At 34.0% G+C, this 21,024-nt stretch overlaps 4 protein-coding genes across 9 annotated transcripts; 2 read left to right on the forward strand and 2 right to left on the reverse strand.

Annotated features, from left to right (window-relative positions):
* Positions 1-1,400: 1,400 nt before the first annotated feature.
* LOC105429698 (uncharacterized) lies at positions 1,401-9,312 on the forward strand. Of its 5 annotated transcripts, XM_089070585.1 has the most exons (4): positions 1,403-1,707; positions 1,995-2,317; positions 2,403-2,791; positions 3,012-9,312. In XM_089070585.1, the coding sequence occupies exons 2-4, from the start codon at positions 2,006-2,008 to the stop codon at positions 3,748-3,750; spliced, it is 1,440 nt and encodes a 479-aa protein (XP_088926711.1). In that variant the 5' UTR covers positions 1,403-1,707; positions 1,995-2,005; the 3' UTR covers positions 3,751-9,312. The 5 variants fall into 5 exon arrangements, with proteins under 5 accessions (XP_088926709.1, XP_088926708.1, XP_088926710.1 ...); XM_089070583.1 differs by having other exon boundaries at positions 1,401-2,317; positions 3,057-9,312; XM_089070582.1 differs by having other exon boundaries at positions 1,402-2,317.
* LOC105429700 (ankyrin repeat and FYVE domain-containing protein 1) lies at positions 7,579-13,526 on the reverse strand. Of its 2 annotated transcripts, XM_011642842.3 has the most exons (4): positions 13,138-13,526; positions 11,688-12,975; positions 10,756-11,096; positions 7,579-10,289 (listed from the first exon to the last, which is right to left on the reverse strand). In XM_011642842.3, exons 2-4 carry the CDS (start codon positions 12,464-12,466, stop codon positions 9,733-9,735), a joined length of 1,677 nt encoding a protein of 558 aa, XP_011641144.2. In that variant the 5' UTR covers positions 12,467-12,975; positions 13,138-13,526; the 3' UTR covers positions 7,579-9,732. The 2 variants fall into 2 exon arrangements, with proteins under 2 accessions (XP_011641144.2, XP_011641143.2); XM_011642841.3 differs by having other exon boundaries at positions 11,688-13,526.
* A 742-nt stretch (positions 13,527-14,268) lies between these two features.
* LOC105429772 (serine/arginine-rich splicing factor 7) lies at positions 14,269-17,910 on the reverse strand. Its single transcript, XM_089070588.1, has 4 exons — positions 17,719-17,910; positions 16,850-17,229; positions 14,646-14,889; positions 14,269-14,568 (listed from the first exon to the last, which is right to left on the reverse strand). Exons 1-3 carry the CDS (start codon positions 17,725-17,727, stop codon positions 14,649-14,651), a joined length of 630 nt encoding a protein of 209 aa, XP_088926714.1. The 5' UTR covers positions 17,728-17,910; the 3' UTR covers positions 14,269-14,568; positions 14,646-14,648.
* A 446-nt stretch (positions 17,911-18,356) lies between these two features.
* On the forward strand, positions 18,357-20,955 carry IFT52 (intraflagellar transport 52). Its single transcript, XM_011642845.3, has 6 exons — positions 18,357-19,182; positions 19,340-19,557; positions 19,654-19,762; positions 19,833-20,115; positions 20,250-20,498; positions 20,579-20,955. Exons 1-6 carry the CDS (start codon positions 19,049-19,051, stop codon positions 20,846-20,848), a joined length of 1,263 nt encoding a protein of 420 aa, XP_011641147.1. The 5' UTR covers positions 18,357-19,048; the 3' UTR covers positions 20,849-20,955.
* The last annotated feature ends 69 nt before the right edge of the window (positions 20,956-21,024 follow it).

Here is a 21,024-nt window from a genome sequence, read left to right on the forward strand (position 1 = left end):
AAGTCCCTTTGCTCAAAATAGCAATGAGTTAGCGAGTACTATGTGCTATTTGTCTATAGATAGATTAAAGATTCGCACACGTGGATCATGGGAAGTTTTTGCGGAAAAACATGTCAATGACATGCGTCAATTCTATCTTATATTAATTATCTCGCTGACATGAATAATTTTCTGTTAATTGGATTTCAATGAATATTTAATTGAGTACTGATTGATTTTCATATGTAATTCATTGTACTTCAGACAGAAAATAACTTACAGTATAATAACTTTAGACAAAGTATTAAATATCATTATTCTGTTATGTTTATCAATTTATATTTTAATTAATTATTATAAATATCGAGAATCATCACTAAAGTAATAAGAGTCATTATTAAAGTAAATAAGTATTTTAGATAGTGTAACCTTTTTATTGATTATATTTTCTTTATACTTCATCGATGAATTTAGATTTTCGCGATTTAAAATATCAAATTCTTAAAAATTTTTTAAATTCTGAATAGCTCGATTTCTTTGCTAATTACATTCTCCTGATATTTTATTGGTTTTGTATAAATTTAAATTTTTTTTATTCTTTTAATTTTTAATTCTTAAAAATTTTTTTTTAAATCTTAGAATTTTTGATAGTCTTCTTATCGATTATATTTTCCGAATACGAATCGATTTTCAAGACCTGATTTTCGCAATTTAAAATCCTGAAGTCTCGAAACAGCAATTCCAATTCTCTACGAACATTCCTAAATCTACAGATAGTAGAATTATCAGGGTTGTAGATACGTAAACCATGTAAGCTATATAAATTACACGAACTATGTGTAAAATATCATTTATATAAACTGTAACTTATCGATCATAGAAGATTCATTTTATTTATATATAACATTTTGTTTAGAAAAATTAATACACACATATATAATAAATATATACAACATATATAATAAATACATACGTAATATAAAATTAAATAGAAAATAAATTGATACTTTTGTTTGAACCTGATATATCACATAATGAAAATTTAATATTATTATTTACTATATTTTTTAATTTTTAATATTATATATTTTTATTATTAACATATTAAAATCAGATATATTAACAATTTTAAAACTTAATTATTCTGTATTTTATTCTATATTATCTAATTCACAATAATTTACATATTTGTATTGTCCGCATGAAAAAGATTCGTGTAAAACATCATGTGAACGATACATAAAAAAACCCCGTATAGAATGTAATCTTAAAATTACGGCACGCCTAGTAATTATAGAAAAACTCTGCATTATCGACAATCGTTACATAAAGCTCCATTTTCCTTATCGATAATAAACCATCGGTATATTATCTGCACATCTTGCCTGAAGATCTTGATAAATTTCCGGAGAATTAAATACGGGGGCGTATCAATCACTCGCTATCTCGCCCCTGCGATCTCGCTTCTGAAAGCTCCTCCCGGAGAAAGCTTATCAAATATTTGTAATTTGTAATTGAAACGTGCCTACGTTTGTCGATGATGAATTTGACGCGATCCTCGTCGATCCTGTCATGTATTTTGTACAATCTTACTTGAATTGCGCGCGATATTATGGTAAGACGGCGTAGCCGCGCCGATGTATGGGAATATGCTGTCGACGACGGGATAAACGGCGATCACGCTCGTCGGAAGACGGATCTTGCGTCGTTTTGGCTATGTTGTATCTGGTGTGTATACACAATCGCTAAAGCATAACGATAGCCTACTAACGAAACACCGGACGGACTGCCTCACTTTTTCTTCGTGTTTACCGTTTTATTCTATAACTAATTGTACTCTTTGTTTATCCGGATACGCTGAATCATTAGGAAGACGGAATCATGCGTAAGACGAACAGAAGGATCGACAGCGCCTGCGGTTTCCATTTTAGATTGTGCACGCCTCTTGGCGTAAATGAGCGACAACGAACATTTTATTGAATATCTTGTTGAATATATCATGATTCTCTGTTTAGATGAACAAAGGATGGGTTGCGTCAATAGCAGAGCAGACGCTAACGATCTGCACCCCAACATTTTTCAAGTAATGAACGTAGATGATGATGGTAACTTTATTTCACCTGGACGCTTGGAAGTCACTGAGTTGGATATTATACTATATCAGCGTGGCAAGCAACCAATTAAGTGGCCATTGCGCTGTTTACGACGATATGGATATGATTTGGAGGGGCTTTTCAGCTTTGAATCGGGCAGACGCTGCGCTACAGGTCCTGGCATATACGCCTTTAAATGTCGAAGAGCCGAGGAACTATTTAATCTTGTACAAACAAAAATTCAGGTTAATATCAGGTTTAATGTGAAACTGATTCTTGATATCAATACTTGATCATGAGATTTATTTGCTCAAAATTCTTCCTTATCAGCAGGTACGCAACAACAGTGGAGATGACACACTGTCCAGAGACCTTCCAATCCCATCGCATCCTGCTGTGTCAGTACCAAGCATGGCAATACCTATGGAGCCTAATTATTTGGATCCAATATCATCTAGAAGTAACAATCGTACAAATTCGAGATTGCCTCATAGCCAACAAAATGGTATCAGAAGATTAAATAGTGTTGGAAGCAGCAATGGTCCTATATCGCCTCAAGGAACCATGGGCTCACCTTCGCCACCGCCTATGCTGCCACCGCCACCACTGATTTCTCAGCCCCATCCGTCCTCTCTGTACGTTAATGAAGAGGTTTTGTCGTCTCTCCCCATGGAAATGGAGCGCAACAATAATAAAAGCCTCGGAAGGGCAATGCAGAGGTAATTATTTTTATTTTCATATAGGAGACAGAAAAATTAATGCGGAACCTATCGGACTCAGGCTCAGGATTCTTTGTTTATTACTTGCATCACTTAATCTGCATAATGAATTCTCTTCAATAATTATTTATATTTCTAATTCCTTATTAATGTTTAATTGACTCCTATGGTTTTTTTATTTCTTATAATTATTTTGTAATATGGTTTCTTATCATCACAGGTCGCCACAAAACGCTTCTATAGTTATTAACGCGATTTCCGTCAGCAGATCTGCAGAAACGAAATTGATACCTGGTCAATGTAACGCGGGAACCGGCTACGATGCAGCGTTGCCCTTACCGACTATGGCGCCCTATATGAACATAGACATCTGCAGCGAAGCCAACCCGATCTCGCCAACGCACAGTACTTCCGAGACAAATCAGCTCAAGGAGGAAAGTAATGACATAGATGGATCTGAGCATGCATACATGAACATAAGTCCTAGACAAGATCACGCCGAGAACATTGCTATCAGAGTGCGTCCGCCTCCATTGCCTGTCTCGCAATCGGAAGTGGAGGAAGGTTCCAGGCATTGCTATGCTAATCTGGAGGCAAGCGAGATCGAGAATCTAAGAAAGCGATTCTCAGGTACTTCGGTAGCTGAAAGATCACCCTTGGCTCCTTCCACACCGACAGGATGTCCAATCAGGGAGGTAAATTACGCGGTTCTCGATTTAGATAAGAAAGACACACCCGTCGGCGTATCCGATAACGCCACAAATCTCGTTCCGTCGCCTCCCGAATCTCCAAACAAAACGCAGGGCTACGCCACAATAGACTTCAACAAAACGGCCGCTCTCTCGGATTCGGTAAACCCCAAGCTCGTGAATGATAATGAGGGTTGCAGAAAAACGCGTCACAATTCCACGATAAATGACCTAGTAACTCCATGCAGGCACAATTCAGTAAGCGAGTAAGTAAGCGAGTAGCACATTTTGCATTTCGTGTACGATGCTCGTATAACGACTGTCCATCGTATTCTTCGCTATAGAGAAAGGGAAAAAAACGACAAAAAAAGCACAAAAAAGATGATCAACGCAAGAAAAATCGATTTAATTTCACCATGAGCTTCTGAAACTCGTTGAACTTGTTTGATTACGCGATTAAACTTTCAAAGTTTCTTAGTATACTGAAGACTACATAGTAGTTGATATACCACAAGATATATTCTAGCATATAAATTTGTACAAGTTTTCCGTGCATTTTATCAGAACAACAGTATTCATACATAGTAAGTCTTTTTTCCAAGTCAGAATAAGGCAGCATAGAGAAAGAAATGTTTTTATATGACAAACGTATAGATAAGTTTTTAGTACTTCACGCAGACGGGATTTTTTACATTTAACGTTTTACAAAGTAACACGGAGGAATTGGAAGCTGAAGTGCCCTAATCTTTTTTCTGTAAATATCATAGAAATTAAATGTGGCTCAAGTGATCGTAGCGGACACATAAAGTATGGTACGATGTAAAGAAAGTAAGCTATCAATGATAACGAAAATCATATTATAGCAGTTTTTAAGTGATTGCTGTCATTTATCGATTATATCCATCATGAGAACAACAAAGCATAAGTTTAATATGAATATTTGTATAATTGGAGTAATCGCTTAAGATAAGATCGTGGATGGCATATTAGATTTGATATGTGTGATGTGAATAATTAATAATAATAAAAATAACATTAAGGATAGCATATATTAGAGCAGCTGATGCAGGAATTTATTACGTTCCAAAGATTATATATATATATATATATATATATATATATATATATATATACACATATATACATATATATTTCCATTCGTTTTGTGAAAATTCATGTTATTTATAAATATTTCTGCATATATCGGCGCAATATTATTGATCCAAGTGGAGGCAAAACATTTTCTTCTAATAGTCTTCTTATCCAGTAATGAAATCTAGTAATGAAATTACAATACATCCAAGATGTAAGCGAGCACAAATCTTCTTACGGATAAGTTGATGCACGTTGATTATCTATTAAATTTATAATTATTATAAGAATAGAACTTAAACCAAACGCATCATATATCTATACATTTGTGTTACCAAGAAGGTAATATAAAAACATAAATAAGTTAAGTAATTAAGTTAAGTTTATTTGTCGATCGTGAAATATTCCTCGACACACACGCGCAGAGATACAGGTGCATTCATGTGCGTTAAAAGAGATATTCAAAGAAAATATTACAAATACGTTAAAGTATGGGCATTTTATTTTCCATTCGCATTTCAGTTTTTGTTAACGAAAACTCAATTTGGGCTGATATTCCCAATGGATTTAACGTGGACAGAAACAACACGTTAGGTGAAAGCCCATTTTTTTATAAAACAGACAGAATACTTGTGTAATAATATACATCATATTTCAATCAATATTTCTTTGAAAATGTTGCATCTTAGATTATGATTTTTCGTAAGAGTTCCTTATGCATAAGGAATTGTTTAACGTAAGAATAAGAGATTACAAAAGTAATCGAACATGCCAAATCTTACATTTATTATATAATTAATTTTATGTAAATATATGTACGCCTGTTTCCTTTTTGCTACTTCCTGTTTGCATGAAAGAAACGGCTATGCATCCGGCATGTATGCATAATTTTTTATTACCATAGGTTTTGACTATTCGTATACTGATAGAAAAGCGCTTCCACTAAAAAGAAAACGATCTTGATATTAAAAATCAAGCAGACTTGATTTTTCGGAATGGAAGTTCTAATGTTCCAACGGATTCCTAATGTTGATAATCTTAGGACAGGACTAGTATATTCAAAGTAACATTTAGGTGAAAGAAATACTATGTTAAAAAGGAAATGTTAGAAAATATTCATTATTCTATGATATTAACATATTCACTGTCATATATAAATTATAATTTCAAAATAATGATTGTCATGCATAATCTTTAAAATCTTTAACTGATCTGATAGTATATTTCGTTTATTATTTATTGCACATCACTTTTGATTACAAACTTTCAATATTAAATGTTTTCGAGAGGTACAAATGAATATTTGCGAAAGACTGAATTGATCGGTAAGCTAATATCTAATAATAACTATTTGAATTAGTAAATCAGCATACTTTCCATAAACAACCATAAAAAAAATACGTCCTTCGTATTATATAGTCCTAAATATCCTTTAATGCAACGAATAATAAACGAGTGACTTCAGACAGTAACGTTGAATAATTCACTTTGATTTTTCCGCAATAGATTTTATGAATAGAATGCTTTCTACAAGCTCTAACAAACATAGGGAGCTTTCCAGCTAAGAAACACAATTAAACAGTGTCAAACACTAAACCATTGTGTAAAGCTGTTTGCTGGAACAATTTGATTCTCGATGTTGTCAGTAAATTGCGCTTTAAACATTAAATATGATTTGTTTCCTCAAGGATCAAATAATTTATTTCCTCAAGAAAACAAATCATATTGTTCATATTGTATTATTTGTTTCCTCAAGGTTGCCAAATTTTTATAACATATTAATTTTGATCTTTTCTAAAGTTGATAGCCATGTACTTGATACACAAGCCGCAATTCAGCTTTTAAGCTGTGTATACTTGTGTAACGTTGTGTCGTTGTTAGAAAGCACTGTGTCATTTTGTGTCGCCTATGTCACTTGCTGGAAAGCTCCCATAATTATCAAAACTCTCTGGATTGAGATTGGTAGTGAATAAGTTAATACGAAATCTTTCTGATTTTAATGTTTAACAATTGTATATTGAAAAAGAAAGAGATGAATTTGTTTTAAAGAGAGAAATTTTAAGACATCGTTGATAGAAATCTTTGTTATTGAGACAAAAATTGATTGTTATCGAGAATCTTTATTTATACATTATCTGCTAAACAAATTTCTGATATAAATATGTATCATTTATTAAATATATAATTATAAATCTCTGTTTTAAGTGGCGAGTGATGGGAAGAAAAATTCAGATCTCGTATGTCATCAGTCAAATATCAGAAACGAACAAATTTTCCTTTTCTCTTGTTCGAATAACAAAAATTAAGAAAAGGTTATTTATCATTTATTTATAACGAATGTAATACTCATAATTATTCATAAAAGTAATCGTTTATTTGTTTACGAATGAACATGAAAAAACAAGAACATCATTGGAGTATTTGATGCTCATTTTCGATACATATTGCGTAGTGTTACGCACCATGTATTATTTGCAATATCTATGCGAGCTTTAGATAAACAATGTCAACGTAGGAAACATACGATAAGTACTTCGTATAGAAAAGAGGCTTTTATTTTCTATTTTTCGTTAAACGCAAAACCAAATGTCTCGTAAAAAGAGATCTTTTCTCGGAAAGGGTAAAATATATTAGTTTTATTCATATATGTTTAATTTATATATATGTTTAATTTTATAAATAAGATAATTGTCCTATATTATAAATCATTTGAGACTATAATGTTTTGATATGTCAAAAAAAGTGTATAAAGAATTAAATATATCTTTTGCATAAAGACTCTGAATTTTTAGCTATCACATTTTACCATAAAGACGATTTTTAAATCGTCTAAAAAATAATTATTTGAATTTTAATAAATGTTTATTGATGGCCTAGTCGTAAGTCACGCATAACTTTCTTGTCTCAACATTACATATAAATGATAAATAATTTATTGCTTCAACTTCGCAGTCAAATTTAATTTACAAATATTTTCTTGACTACACACAATCATATTTTATATCAATCAACTTTAATTTATCTATTCTTACACTTTATTCTAATTATTCAAACAGTACATAAATGTAATATCCGTATATCTTTTGTTTGGCAAACATGCACTTTTTCTTACTGTTGACATTTACCCTGGAAGTTAAACAATAAACATCGTGGTTGCAATTCTTTTGAAAATTTTTTGGAATATTATATAATTAAATTAAAGATGTGATATTTTACTAATAAGTAGCGTGATGTGTAATAATATTATGTTTATTTAATATTTATAATAATTATTTAATAAAATAAATTAAAAAACAGAAATGATTTACCACTGGGACATAATTTACAACTAGGACAGTTATCTTACCGTTACACTGGCCTACAATTCTAATGAAACCATCGTCCGCGCTCAATATGTTAAATGTCGCGGAAGCATATATTTAAGAATATGCAATTATTTATCCAAAGAATGAGTCTTTAAAGTTTTACGTACGTACGATTTAAAATATTTTAGTTATAGATTAGGCAAATATATAATCAAACTTTTGTTTAGAACATTTCTAGAGCCATACAGTTTTGATAATGCAATCCATATATTTTTCCTGTGCCAGAGTTATCCATCATAATTTGATAAGATTAAGGGTCTTTTAAAAATTTAGGAACTGCAATTAAAGACTGTTGTAATGAAGGAAAGTGTTACTGAAAGGGATGAGCGTGTGTGATCGAGCATTTCTGTGAAATCACATTGTGGCACGTTTTGCGAATACAAATAAAATAGAATGTGCCAAAAAAAGAACGCATAAATCTGTTTCATAACGACATTCTGAGCTTGAAGATATAGTTTAGGCTTTTTCGTGCTACATGCAAGTGTTCTTAAAGTGAATACCGACCGATAACGATGACCGTGTCGTCAATCTCGAAAATGCAATATAGCAGCCTGTGTTTGTAGACACATACATCGAATTGAATTTCTATCGAAGTGCGTGTGAGTGCGAATATAGACATATGTATCATATATGTCATACCACACGTGCGTACCTTAATTACATGTAACAATAAGAGCTTCTTGTCAGTAGGCCACGAAACATTGGAAACGTGTCTCTCAGCGCTCGTGCAACAGTATTACGTACGCGCCTGTCATTTATTGACTTCTGAACTTCGCAAATCCGCGATTTACAATGTAACTATTTGTTGAAATGCGTTTAACGCTGATCTGTGCTGAATGTTATGCGATATCGGATATTTTATGCGATTGATCTTGGACTACGTTGGCAGATATTTTCATAAATCCCTTTTGTACAAAGTGCCGCGCAGCGCAAAGCGAAATCTAGATCGGCTGGATCCACTGAAATTCCACAGCTGTGAGACATATTTTGTAATAGACGCGATGATGAAATTAACGAAAGGAATCTACGATTCATATGTTCGTTTCTATTTTATCCCGGTGCATGCAATGGAAAGAAGCCTGTACGAAATAGGAAAGACGTATTTATTTTTATACAATGTCTTCTTCACGGTTCAATCAGCAAAGTATAGTGAATTACATTCTGTATATTATACGATCGTTATATGATATTTATTTCATATAATTTCGTATAAATTTTCTAACACAGCCTTCCAGATATCATGTGATATACTTTGAGGGAAATGATTTAAAATCCGTTCGTTTTCGTATAGCTGTATATATAGACGTGCTCCCGATTATTCTTGCTTCATTTCAAATTATGTGGATTTATAAAATATACACTAATGTTATAAAAATCATGCTATTTCACTTTATTATTCTCCCTTCAAACCATGACGATAATAAAACGATAATAAAGCTAAAATATTTATAATGTAATATTAATGATGGCAAGATTATAAATGATTATAAATGACAATAATGAAAACGAAATGATAATGGCAATAATAACATTAACGTTGATTTATAAAGTATATTGCACTTATATCTAAATCATAGATCGTAATATTGCAGTCTTTTAAATTAAGTGCATTTTGATCCACAGCCGAGATATATGGCAACGATTTTATATCATGCTTACGATTGCACATATAATTTTTGCACGTATATCGAACATTGAGCAACAAATATGATGTATCTTGTCGATGGAGCAATATTTAACGATTTTAGGCAAACGATATCAGATGGATATCAGTAGCGAAACGAAGATCAACGTATCAGGCGGTGAACTGTCGACGTTTGGTCAATTCGTCGATCAGAGCTGAGACATCCGGATAACGATACAGATTGGTGACTTGATATTTGGTATTGCTGGGATCAGCGCCGGCCTTCAACAGTATTTTCATGGCGTTGATGAATCTGCTCTCGGCGGCGACCTGCAGCGCGGTTAAGTCGTCGATGTTGACTTTCTCCAATTCAGCTAAGGGCGAAGTGACCAACAGCCCTACCGTTTCATAAAATCCCCTCGCTGACGCGAGATGCAACGGGGTATTCCCGCTGATGTCTTGCTTGCTGGGATCCTCGCCATGCTCCAGCAGTTTCTTCACCATATCGACGTGATTCTTCCGCGACGCTATATGCAACGGGGTCTCGCCGTATCGCGACGTTATACCCGTCGGTGTGTGTGGTATCAACAGCATTGCCGTATTCAACGTACCACACTCCATACTCTCGTGCAGAGCGGTCTCTCCGCGATCATTCTTCAACGTAGTGTCTACACCGGCAGCCAAAAGTGTATCAATTAGCGTCGCGATGTCAGTCTTGTCATTATTATCTGTAAAATAACGATGTCATTTAAAACTTTCATGAAATAAGCGAGAGCTTGTCATTTGAAGAGTCATGCACATCGATGCCATTTGTTTCAAAGAAGTTATACATAATAGAATTTAGAAACATAAATATAAAATGGCATATTTTAAAATTTTTATTTACAAAAATGTCAGGTATGTCTAGGCTTTTGAATTGAATTTTTTTAAACACTAGAAAGCTATAGAGAGACTTACAAATAATAAATCAGTTTACTGAATAAAATTTCAATTTGGACATATAAATACGAGGATATGTAATGGATAATATGTAACGTTAACAACTGAAAAGTTAATTAAATGATGACGCCTCGACATTTTCGTCAAGGAAAAATTCATTAAGGGAAAGATTCGGAACCGATCGAAGAATCTATAATTTAAAGAAAACGAAGATCATTCATTTCACGTATTTAGATGATTTCATTATAGGCGTACCGAAGACAGTCGACGATGCTAAAATGTGCAAAGCGCTTCGACCCTGATGATCTTTGGCATTTATAGGTCCTGCCTTCGCCATCAACTCCAGCGTTTTCACGGCCGCTTTGAAATGGTGACGAAGGGATTTTAATGGTATGTGAGCCAGTTGACGAGAGAGCAAGTGCAACGCAGTTGATCCGGTGCCGGCCAATTTGGCGCTAGTCGGGCAACCATATTTTAAGAGCTCCTCCACACAGTTCAACACGTGATCTGGTTCGCCCTTCAAGATTACTCGATGAAGCGCCGTTTCACCCCGCGGCGAGCGTACAGCTGGATCGCATCCGTTCATTAGCAGCGCACTATAACCCAGCAAATAAAATTATGTAAGAAAGATGTTTTTACGCATAAAATTATTTTTAACATTTATTATAGCTGAAATAATAATTGATTGAAAGGATTGAAAATTTTTAACATGTTATTATATGCTGCAAATACAACACGAAAATAAAATAATATTGTATTGCGTACGTAAATATTTTTAGCCTTTACTACATCAAATTATCAAATATTTTTACGATTTATGTAGAATGGTACAAAGCTGTCGAGAAATATCGTAGGATTATGTACCTCTCTTGATGCTATCTTGTTTTAAGAAAAATATTTGTCCCGACGATTACACAGAGATATTTTTTATATCTAATCATTAAAAAATTTATAGATTTTTGATATCACGAATAGAGGCATAGTGTTGTCTTAAAAAAAAAAAAAATCAACGAATATTTATAATAGAAAATTAAATATTCAAAAGAAATTGTACTTGAAATTAGACTCAGGAAGTTCTAAAACGCGATTTACGGGAAGGAAAGTTACGCAAAAAATGTAATCTTATCTAAAGAGACCAAATACATGATAAATGAGGCGATTGCATTCTACAATTTTAAGAGATTTACCTAAGCAAAGGCAGGCAACAACTCGTCGCTGCCATCAAAAGGGGTGGATCGCCCGAGCTGTTCCAATCCGGTTCATCCAGGTTTTGCACGCAACCGCTGGCGAGCAACGCCAAAGCACGCTTGGTGTTTCCCGATCGCATGGCATTGTAAAAGCTAATTTCATTCTGATCTTGCTTCTGGGTCATCCAGGCTGTGTGCTGGGGAAGCAACTCGAGCCTCGTTGTTATGGCCTCTTGTATTCGTTTTGCCAGTGCATCTTCGGATTTCTCTTCGTCACACGCATGTCGTTCTTGTATCTCCAGCATGTCCCGATTTTTTTGATCCTTATCGAGATCCTTGATCTGATCCTTGATCTGTTCCTGTCTCGCGCACATGGAAGCGCTTTCTGACGCGGTATTATCCATCGATGTTACTGATGTAATCGATTCCCTCTTTTCCTTTTCATCTTCGAGAAGCGATTCCTCGTTTTTGGATCTACGCGAAATATCCAAATTTGCCAAATTTCTAGAATCGCTAGCGCATTCCTCGTCTTTACCTTCATTCTCCTTCTCGAACGCTCCCGAATCTCCGTCGAGTGATTCATTGGGTAAAACGCTGACTTTCGTAGAAGAAATTGTGGATTCTTTGAAAGACGAGTCACCTGTTGCAAGACTACCTCGTGGTAATGACAAGGCGGCTTTTTCCAGCTCATCCAGTTCGCTTTCGAACATCTCGCGGAATATCTTCCCAGTGTCTTCTGCCTCCTTGCATTCTATCATCATTTTGTACGCGGAAGTCATCGCGCCCACTTAATTGGCCCCAATTATTCGTTCACGCAATTGACTCGGCGCGAAATAATACGACGAAACTCGCGTAAGTTAGTCTGCGTACTATGAGAGATTTATTCTCTCAACACTTTATGTGGAACTAACTACGCGTCCGCAATGTAAAATAAGAATCTGTGCTACAATACAAAAAAAGAACGCAGCGGGAGGTCGGAAAAAAATCGTACGGAACGAACAGGTAGAATCGAAGCGAGCAAGAGTCACCGGCGCTTCACAACGTTTCACTAAAAGCATGCCTCTGCATGCCTCCATCAGCCGGCTTCTCCCCTTTTTCTTCCTCCTCCACTTCTTCTTGTTTCTCCCACTACTTCTCCATGCTGCCGTTTTGTATTTCGCATTGTAGCGCGTTTCGCCTTCATTCGGTTGCCTACCCCACTTCACCAGTCTGCGTGCTCTTTAATTCTCTTGGTACGAGCCACGGGTGTCGGACCGTTGGAATTTAGGGCGTCCACGTTGATAAGCAACTGTTGAGTTTATTCGTATTCTTATAGTGTAAAATAACAGTTACGTACATTTCTTCAAAATTTCAGAAAGGCACAAAATACTAATAAACTTTCGATCATATTCTACAATTGTTTAAGAAGTTTCTTTAGAAATTTCTTTTTAAAAATAGTTTGAAGTCTTACAATATGCAAAAATCCTCAAATGGATATTTGAAATATTCTTCGAGCTGTAACTAAAATGGGCGCGCCTACGTGAAGATAAACGGACCGACCGACCTAGTGTTCCATGCAGTTCTTCTCCTCAGTTTTCGTTTTTTTTCTAATAAAATAGGAAGAAAAGAAAATTAAAAAGGAAGATCCATTCTATAAAACATAGATGACTAATGTAAAAAAAAACTACATAATCAAGAAATCAATTATTTTTTAAACGCGTTTTTCTTAGAATTAAGTGACTTCCTAGATTGTAATTGACGAATTTCTCAGATTGCAATTTGAAACATATATTCAGGAAAACAACAGCTTTCAGCTGATTTTCGATTTTTGTTCATATTTTTAATTTATAAAATATAATAACATTATCAAAAATGACAAAAATTCAAAATTTATATTTTTAATTTTCAAAAAATAGAGGAAACTCAGTCAGCTAAGAAGGAATATACTATAATTTAAAATTAATTTTTTTCCATTTCAGGACAATCAAAATGATATAATCAATGTTTTCGAGCGCATTTTCCCGCAATTTAAACCTAAAAAAATCTCCATTTTTCAAGCCAATCAAAATAAGATAACATTCTTAATAAGAATAATTATTAAGCAGTTAGAGGGAAATACTTACTTAATGAAATAATTTACTTTGTCCTACCTTTGTCTCATTACAAATTTTAAATACTCTGTACTCTGTGTAATATTTTTTTTTTCCATCATAAAGTCAATTGTTGTTAATCAATACCTAGAAATAACAGATGTGATATATCGAGTCATTAAAAAAAATTGAATCAATTAACAGTCCTACTTTACCAGTTATTCATTAGGTCCTCTGTACAATATAATGCACTTCAAAATATTCATAAATTGGATCACACTGATCGCTACGCCTATTAACTCGCCGCTTCACTGTCGTCGAGTACTGATGATGCAAAAAATTTCATGAGAGAAGTAAAACTTGGCGTCATCGCGTCGTGATCGCGATCAGACACGCAGATGTATATACAAACGGAAGGAGAAGAAATTTTTACGAGAGGCGTACTTGTTTGATGTGGGAACTTGGGATTTCGGCCAAACAATGGACATTGAATGTACAATCCAACGCAAACATGTCTGGAAAGCTATCATTTTTATTGAATATCGGTTACAGTAACTTAAATGCGAGCAGTGAACATGAGCAAAGAACTTTAAAAAAAAAAAACCCGCGTAGTCAATAAAATAACATTGCATGTTTCCTTTCATACAGAATCTTTCGTTTACATGAAGCTGTTAATGCTATTTATAATCATTAAGAACAATATGCAGTAAGTGCATATATCAAGTAAGATAGACTGATCTTCAATCGAAGGAATTGCAGCTTTCTAGTTAAATTATAAGGGAATCCGATGTGAATCATTAAATCCATATCCGCTGAAACAAAAATTCGTGATGTATCATATTCATTCAACGATAATAATAAGATAAGCAAGATTGGCGACAATGCTTACCATTTATCTGCTTCGTGATCTGGAGCCTGATCGAGATTTCGATTTGCTTCGATCTTTGGAAACGGTCTTCCGTTTCTTACGATACTTATCCTTGGCGGGAACGCTCCTGTTGTGGGATGGGCTGCGTCGTGATGAGCGCGAGCGCGAGCGATTACTGCGGGATCTCGAGCGGGAACGTGAGCGCGAGCGTGAGCGCGATCGCGATCGTGATCTTGATTTTGACTTTGATCGCGAACGGGACCACCTAAAGTAGAGATCATAATAAATAAACATTAAAATAATAACCGTGCACACATTCTTGCCTATTCATTACTACAGAGAGAACACATTAATATGAGAGAGAAACATGATTTTTAAAAACTCAAAATTACTATACATCGGCTTTTATATAAAATATATTATTTTTCAAAACTTTTTACCGACTTGTCTTCTTTTATCATTGATAATAACAAAATCTGATTCTATTAAACCTTCAATTCACACATCTATTAAATACAAGCTTATTAAATGTATAATTTATAAACATTAAAAATATAATCTTTAAATATTGTACTTTCTTTCGAAAATACATATTAATATCATAAATAATATTTAAAAATTCTATATTCTGTTAGTTAATTTTTAAATTTTATATATACATTAAAAGGCATTTAATGAAATTTTTATACAATTCCTATTTGATCGAACTATTCAATTATTTCTATAAATAAATGCAACTTTACGAGTCATGCAAACTTGCTTACATATAGAAATATAATGTAGATTCGCTCATTATTTTCAAAATTCATTCAGTCGCCATATACGTTAGTTCACGTAGATTATATACTTGACTGTACTAAATATATATCATCTTCCCTGGCTGTGCTTACAGCAGACAATTGTGGATTGCGTGCGCGCAATGGCCTATGCCAGGAAGAAAGAGCGGATGAGCCCTTTATGCAAATGAAATTACGAGAGGGTCCGAGATGAACGGATGAAGAGTGGTTAGAGACGGGACCACTAAGTTTGTCTCTCAGCAATCATTAGGTATTACAACGATGACAACGACGAGGATGACAACGACGATGATGACACCGACGATGCCGACGACGATGATGATGATGACGACGACGACGACGACGACGACGATTACAAGGACGAGGATGACGACGATGACGACGACGATGATGATGATGACGACGACGACGACGACGACGACGACTACGACGAAAACGACGACTAGGCAGAAATCACGGATAGCTGAACGAAGAACGCCAGGAGTGCCAGACGTGCATAAACTCTCGATTTAGGATGATGGTCAGTGGTCAGCGGATCAGTATCGTAGCAGTGCGCAGAACTAGCCATCCCGTGTCCGGTTGGCTCGATGTTTTTGCCGCGTTTTCTCGCCCGCAGAGTGTGCAGAGGGATAACCCAAAGTAGATGTGGGGTGCTCTACGCTGTAACTACGACGCGCGGTGTGTGTCACAAACGTGAACCCAAGGCGAATCTCGCGCGACAATGTCGGGGTAGCAACGCACATTTCACATGCGCGCCGCGTGCTGTACGCTCAGCCGCAACTCCTATAAATAACGGGCAATATTACGTTGGCCGTTTTACAACCAGTTTCTTTATGTTTTTGTAGCAATAGCTTTTCTTTTTTTTTTTTTTACTCTCTACTCAATTGTGTCAAAGTAGTTTATAATCACCGTTACTTAAATAAGGAATGAAACCTGTACAATCTTTTTCATAACTGAGATTGGCACAATAATTGTGATATTGTGACAAATTAACACCTTTGATCAAATAAATCTCTCGTGACTCGATAAAAATTATCTTATTATTAATTATATGTTAAATACATAAAGATATATTTACTCCCTAGTTGTTAACTATCAAATAAAGAATGCCTAATTAAAGGCCAAATAACTAATTTACATTAAACATTAAATTTGCAATTGATAAAATGAACTCTCATCTCTTGATTCACATATAGCAAGAGATAAAGTTATTTCTTTCTATATTACAACCCTTTTCCATTTTGTAACATAGTTCTTCATAGTGCATGTGGGGAAGTAAAAATTCATGTATATGCAATTTATATGCAAAACTTTCTTTTAAACATAACATATAAATAAATTTAATGCATTCAATGCTTAAGATACTTTTTTCTTTTCATATAACAAAATTTATGCAAATAATTATTAATTTCATTTCTAAGACATTACCTTCTTCTGCGAGAAGTTCTATGACGATGACAATCTCTAGCATAATGACCCCTTTCGCCACATTCATAACATTTATCTTCCGGATGAAAGGGCCTTCCAATTCCTCTCCTGGAGAAGCCTCTATCTCTTAATTTCTTTCCATTTGATAATTCCACACGTACACGTCTGCCACACAGAGTACGACCATCTAGCCCTCTCACCGCATCTTCCGCATCTCTAGGATCTTCAAATTCAACAAAGGCAAATCCAGGAGGGTTTCTAGCAACCCAAACATTATGCAATGGCCCATAGTAGGAAAATGCTTCCTCCAATTGTTGCTTGCTAGCACTGCTCCCTAAATCTCCCACATAAACCTTACCATCCGAAGGATGACGTGAAATCTAGAGCAGATATATTAGATAGGTATATATATATATATATATATATATATATATATATATATATATATAATCAAATGTACAAAAATGAGAATATTTGGTAAATCTATTATCAGGCTTGCTTATAAATATGCAGCAATATTTTACTGATTTTGCGCGTATGTGTGAATATATAGTTATGTATATATTATATATTATATATTATATATATATATATATATATATATATATACATATACGTATGTGTATATATATATAAAATCAGTAAGACGCTAATATGTAACCTAAGATTATAATATTCTTTTAGTCCTCAAATTCAATTCTGAAAAACGCCTTACGAATCTCATGTGTCTGAATTAACCGTTTCCGAGAAAACACACACATTCAGGCAATCTCGGACATGGCCATTCACGACGGAACGAACACAGCATGGTTCCGTTACTTCGAAAGCATCATACCGCATCATATCAATAGCAATTCGGATTTATATACCTTGCTCATCTCGTTGGCCTCGTGAAGTATTTGTAAGTATTGTAAGTACAAGCTTGTCTACACGACACGTCCTGGCATAATTTTTCTCAACAGAATCTGTGAGATCATCAGAACCACTCTTCCTATCCGTTATCGATTCGAGAGAAACAAATTACAGATTGATAGAGACCCCCCTCTGTAAGAGCAATTTTTTAACAGCGTGCAACAGCGCCTTCGCTGCGGTATTTACGGCAATGTCCGCCAACGTCAATCGGGAACATCCCTGAATTTACTCGATTTATTTAACCAATCACCAACGGGGACCATTCGTAAAACGCGTATCACAGTGCATGCTAAAGCTGTGAAACGTTGTACACCAATGATATGACAGCTTAGTTACCGATGAGATGGTGTTAAGGGGATGCTGGACCATTTACTGATGATCTTTTAAAAAAATAATTCTCTAGATTAACTTTACAATATTCTTTCATACAATTAAAGTATAGATAAAAATGAAAAGTACAAAGCAAACTTAATACTAAAAATTAACAAAAATTGAAAAAAATATATTTAATATTGTTTTGTGGCACAGAGAGTTGTTTGCTGACGACAATATTCGCTATTAAAATTCTACAATTTATATGCGCAAAATGAGATATTTACCATTTGGACAAAATTTGGACGAACACTTTGGTACCATTGAAAGTTTACAAGTCTAAAAATACATAAATTATCTCTGCGAAAATTATAAATGTGAATTAAAAGTAAAGAAATATGAGAAAACAGTATATCGTCGGCAGGTCGGATCTTCTGACAGATGGCACTGCTATCGATTAGAAAAGTAAATAATAAATATTATAGTAAATAAGTAAACATGCAATATTTCTTCTCCTATTTTCCTAATTTTGTAAATTTATATATTTTTATATGTGAAATATATCCTGAGAAAAAAATTCTTTCTCACTTATCAATGTTTAATAATTGATTTAGAATAATATAAAACGCGCTTTGAGAAATTACACTTTTTTCAAATTAATGAGGATTCTTATCGCAGAAATATTTTTTCATTGTAAAATATCAATGAAATTTTACAACCATATTATGGTATCAAATTTACGTTTGGTTGTCTGACGAGAGAAGTGCGAGGGCGAACGATAAATAATTAAATCACCAACAATTATCGACCATAATTGTGTATACGTATTCGATGCGTTCGCGGTTGTCATAGTGACGACGCGATGAAATATTTTTGATATTCACATTATGACAATTATCATATGCAACAACGCGATGAACTATACATTGTTAGCAGTCTCTCAAGATCGCGATTCACCATAGCAATAATTTAAGAATGAGTGCGATTCTTGGTGCGGGCGATAGCAACGAGAACATCATTGTATTCGATGTGTCGAAAAATGAGAGAAAACTGAATGACGAGTTCAAGGTACTTCAACGAAAACTGAAGGCAAAGTGGAGATTTATTGAGTAAGTTAACATTAACATTTTCTAAACAACTTTCACAACATTGCTACATATTTACATTAATATAAATAAAAATTGATAATATATATATATGAGAAAAATATATAAATTATATTAAGCAATATAAATTGTTAAACTTATATTGGACAATACATCTTAGGAATAATGAAGTGATATCGCAAGAATCATTGACAAATGCCAAAATCTTAGTACTGCCAGGACCACTGGGTAAGTTTACAGAGCTCGAAATGAATTCTATTAGGACCTTCTTAAATTCTGGTGGTAATGTCCTTGTCACACTTGGAGAGGGTGGTGAGAATAAGTCTAATACAAACATCAATTTTCTGCTGGAGGAATTTGGTATAATGGTAAATAATGGTGTGTAAAATATTTGAGGGAAGATATGTTTTTATCTCTCCTCTTTATTATAAACTTTGTTTGCAAAAACTCATGTTTTAACTTTTTTATTTGCAGATAGTGTAGCTCGCATGAGTTATAGTCAAACAATGCATCCCAAAGAATCTCTTATCTCCCAAGGCTTGTCAAACAAATCTGTGTTTTTGAAGAATCATGACGAGTATATGTAAGATAGTCTTGTAGTATTTAACTTTTTGTCGAATTATTGCCCAATTTTTAATATAGAATTATTTTAGTGGAATGAAATTCTTGTATCCTTATGGTGCAACATTAAATGTGGTACAGCCATCTATTGTTGCTTTATCCAGTGGATCAATTGCTATTCCCATGAATAGACCAATTTGTGCATATCATTGTGTGAAAAACAGTGGTGGCAAGCTCATTGTGCTGGGTTCATCTAGAATGTTGACGGACACTTATATAGAAAAGGAAAACAATGATGCATTGCGAGAAATGATTTTTGACTTTTTTGAATTAAATGTCTCAGAAGTGGTAGATCTTCATACAGATGATATAGAAGTAAGTTTGCATTTGTAGAATCATCACAAGCCATGATCTTTTTGTTAAATGTATAAATCATTATATAAAGATTGAAGATTTCTTATGTTTTGGCTATGCAAAATAATTGACAAAGAATATTTTCATGTACACAGTTTTGGGAATACAATTTCGTGCCAGATATAACGCAACAGGCTGATAATCCAAAAGTTTGCACGCAAGATCTAGATAATATTGACATACCTTACGAGTATACCAAATTATTTAAACATCACTTTTATTCTATAAACTTGAATATGATACCAGCTTGCATAAAAGCATATGAGGCTTTAGGAGTAAAACACGAGCCGCTTACGTTGATTCCACCTCATTTTGAGGCGCCTCTACCTCCGACACAAGCTTCAGTAAATATAACATAGTCCCCATATTTATTTCTAACTTATACTAATTTATTATTACACATAAACTCGATATAATTTCGCAGGTGTTTCCTCCAAGCTTCCAAGAATTACCACCACCTGCTTTAGAACTATTTGATCTGGATGAAGCTTTCAGTTCAGATTTGTTAAAACTATCACAACTCACTAATAAATATATGGCAACGAAGGAGTTGTCAAATGACAAGGAATTAGATCACTATATCAGGGAATTTGGAAGTATAATAAGGATAAATAATTCCGATGCACATACCGCTACAGAAGTGTTAAATTCCGTTTTTCAGAAAATCTGCAGTTACAAGGCAATGCACGATTGAAGTTTTTGTATAGAAAAAATATTATTTATTATAAATATTATTTAATAATAGCTGATTTTATAAACTCATCGATTAATGTTCGTAATAAATAAAAATGTTAAATATTTTATTTGAACTTATTTTCATGACATGCTCAGTATTGTGTAGTAGCACCTGTCGATAATGCAGAATATTTG

Source organism: Pogonomyrmex barbatus, unplaced genomic scaffold, assembly GCF_055798465.1.
Source record: "Pogonomyrmex barbatus isolate J1 unplaced genomic scaffold, ASM5579846v1 scaffold10, whole genome shotgun sequence".
NCBI classification, from domain to species: Eukaryota; Metazoa; Arthropoda; class Insecta; order Hymenoptera; family Formicidae; genus Pogonomyrmex; species Pogonomyrmex barbatus.

Excerpts from the sequence above, each read along its gene's own strand:
- LOC105429698 (XM_089070582.1), top strand. The coding sequence starts at position 1,934 with ATGAGCGACAACGAACATTTTATTGAATATCTTGTTGAATATATCATG. Across the intron at positions 2,318-2,402 it reads TTGTACAAACAAAAATTCAG|CAGGTACGCAACAACAGTGG; the intron begins GTTAATATCAGG and ends CTTCCTTATCAG. Across the intron at positions 2,792-3,011 it reads CTCGGAAGGGCAATGCAGAG|GTCGCCACAAAACGCTTCTA; the intron begins GTAATTATTTTT and ends TTATCATCACAG.
- LOC105429700 (XM_011642842.3), bottom strand. The coding sequence starts at position 12,466 with ATGACTTCCGCGTACAAAATGATGATAGAATGCAAGGAGGCAGAAGAC. Across the intron at positions 11,097-11,687 it reads TGTTGCCTGCCTTTGCTTAG|TGCGCTGCTAATGAACGGAT; the intron begins GTAAATCTCTTA and ends GCTGGGTTATAG. Across the intron at positions 10,290-10,755 it reads AGCATCGTCGACTGTCTTCG|ATAATAATGACAAGACTGAC; the intron begins GTACGCCTATAA and ends GTTATTTTACAG.
- LOC105429772 (XM_089070588.1), bottom strand. Across the intron at positions 14,890-16,849 it reads AGAACTTCTCGCAGAAGAAG|GTGGTCCCGTTCGCGATCAA; the intron begins GTAATGTCTTAG and ends TCTCTACTTTAG.
- IFT52 (XM_011642845.3), top strand. The coding sequence starts at position 19,049 with ATGAGTGCGATTCTTGGTGCGGGCGATAGCAACGAGAACATCATTGTA. Across the intron at positions 19,558-19,653 it reads TGGTATAATGGTAAATAATG|ATAGTGTAGCTCGCATGAGT; the intron begins GTGTGTAAAATA and ends TTTTATTTGCAG. Across the intron at positions 19,763-19,832 it reads AAGAATCATGACGAGTATAT|TGGAATGAAATTCTTGTATC; the intron begins GTAAGATAGTCT and ends GAATTATTTTAG.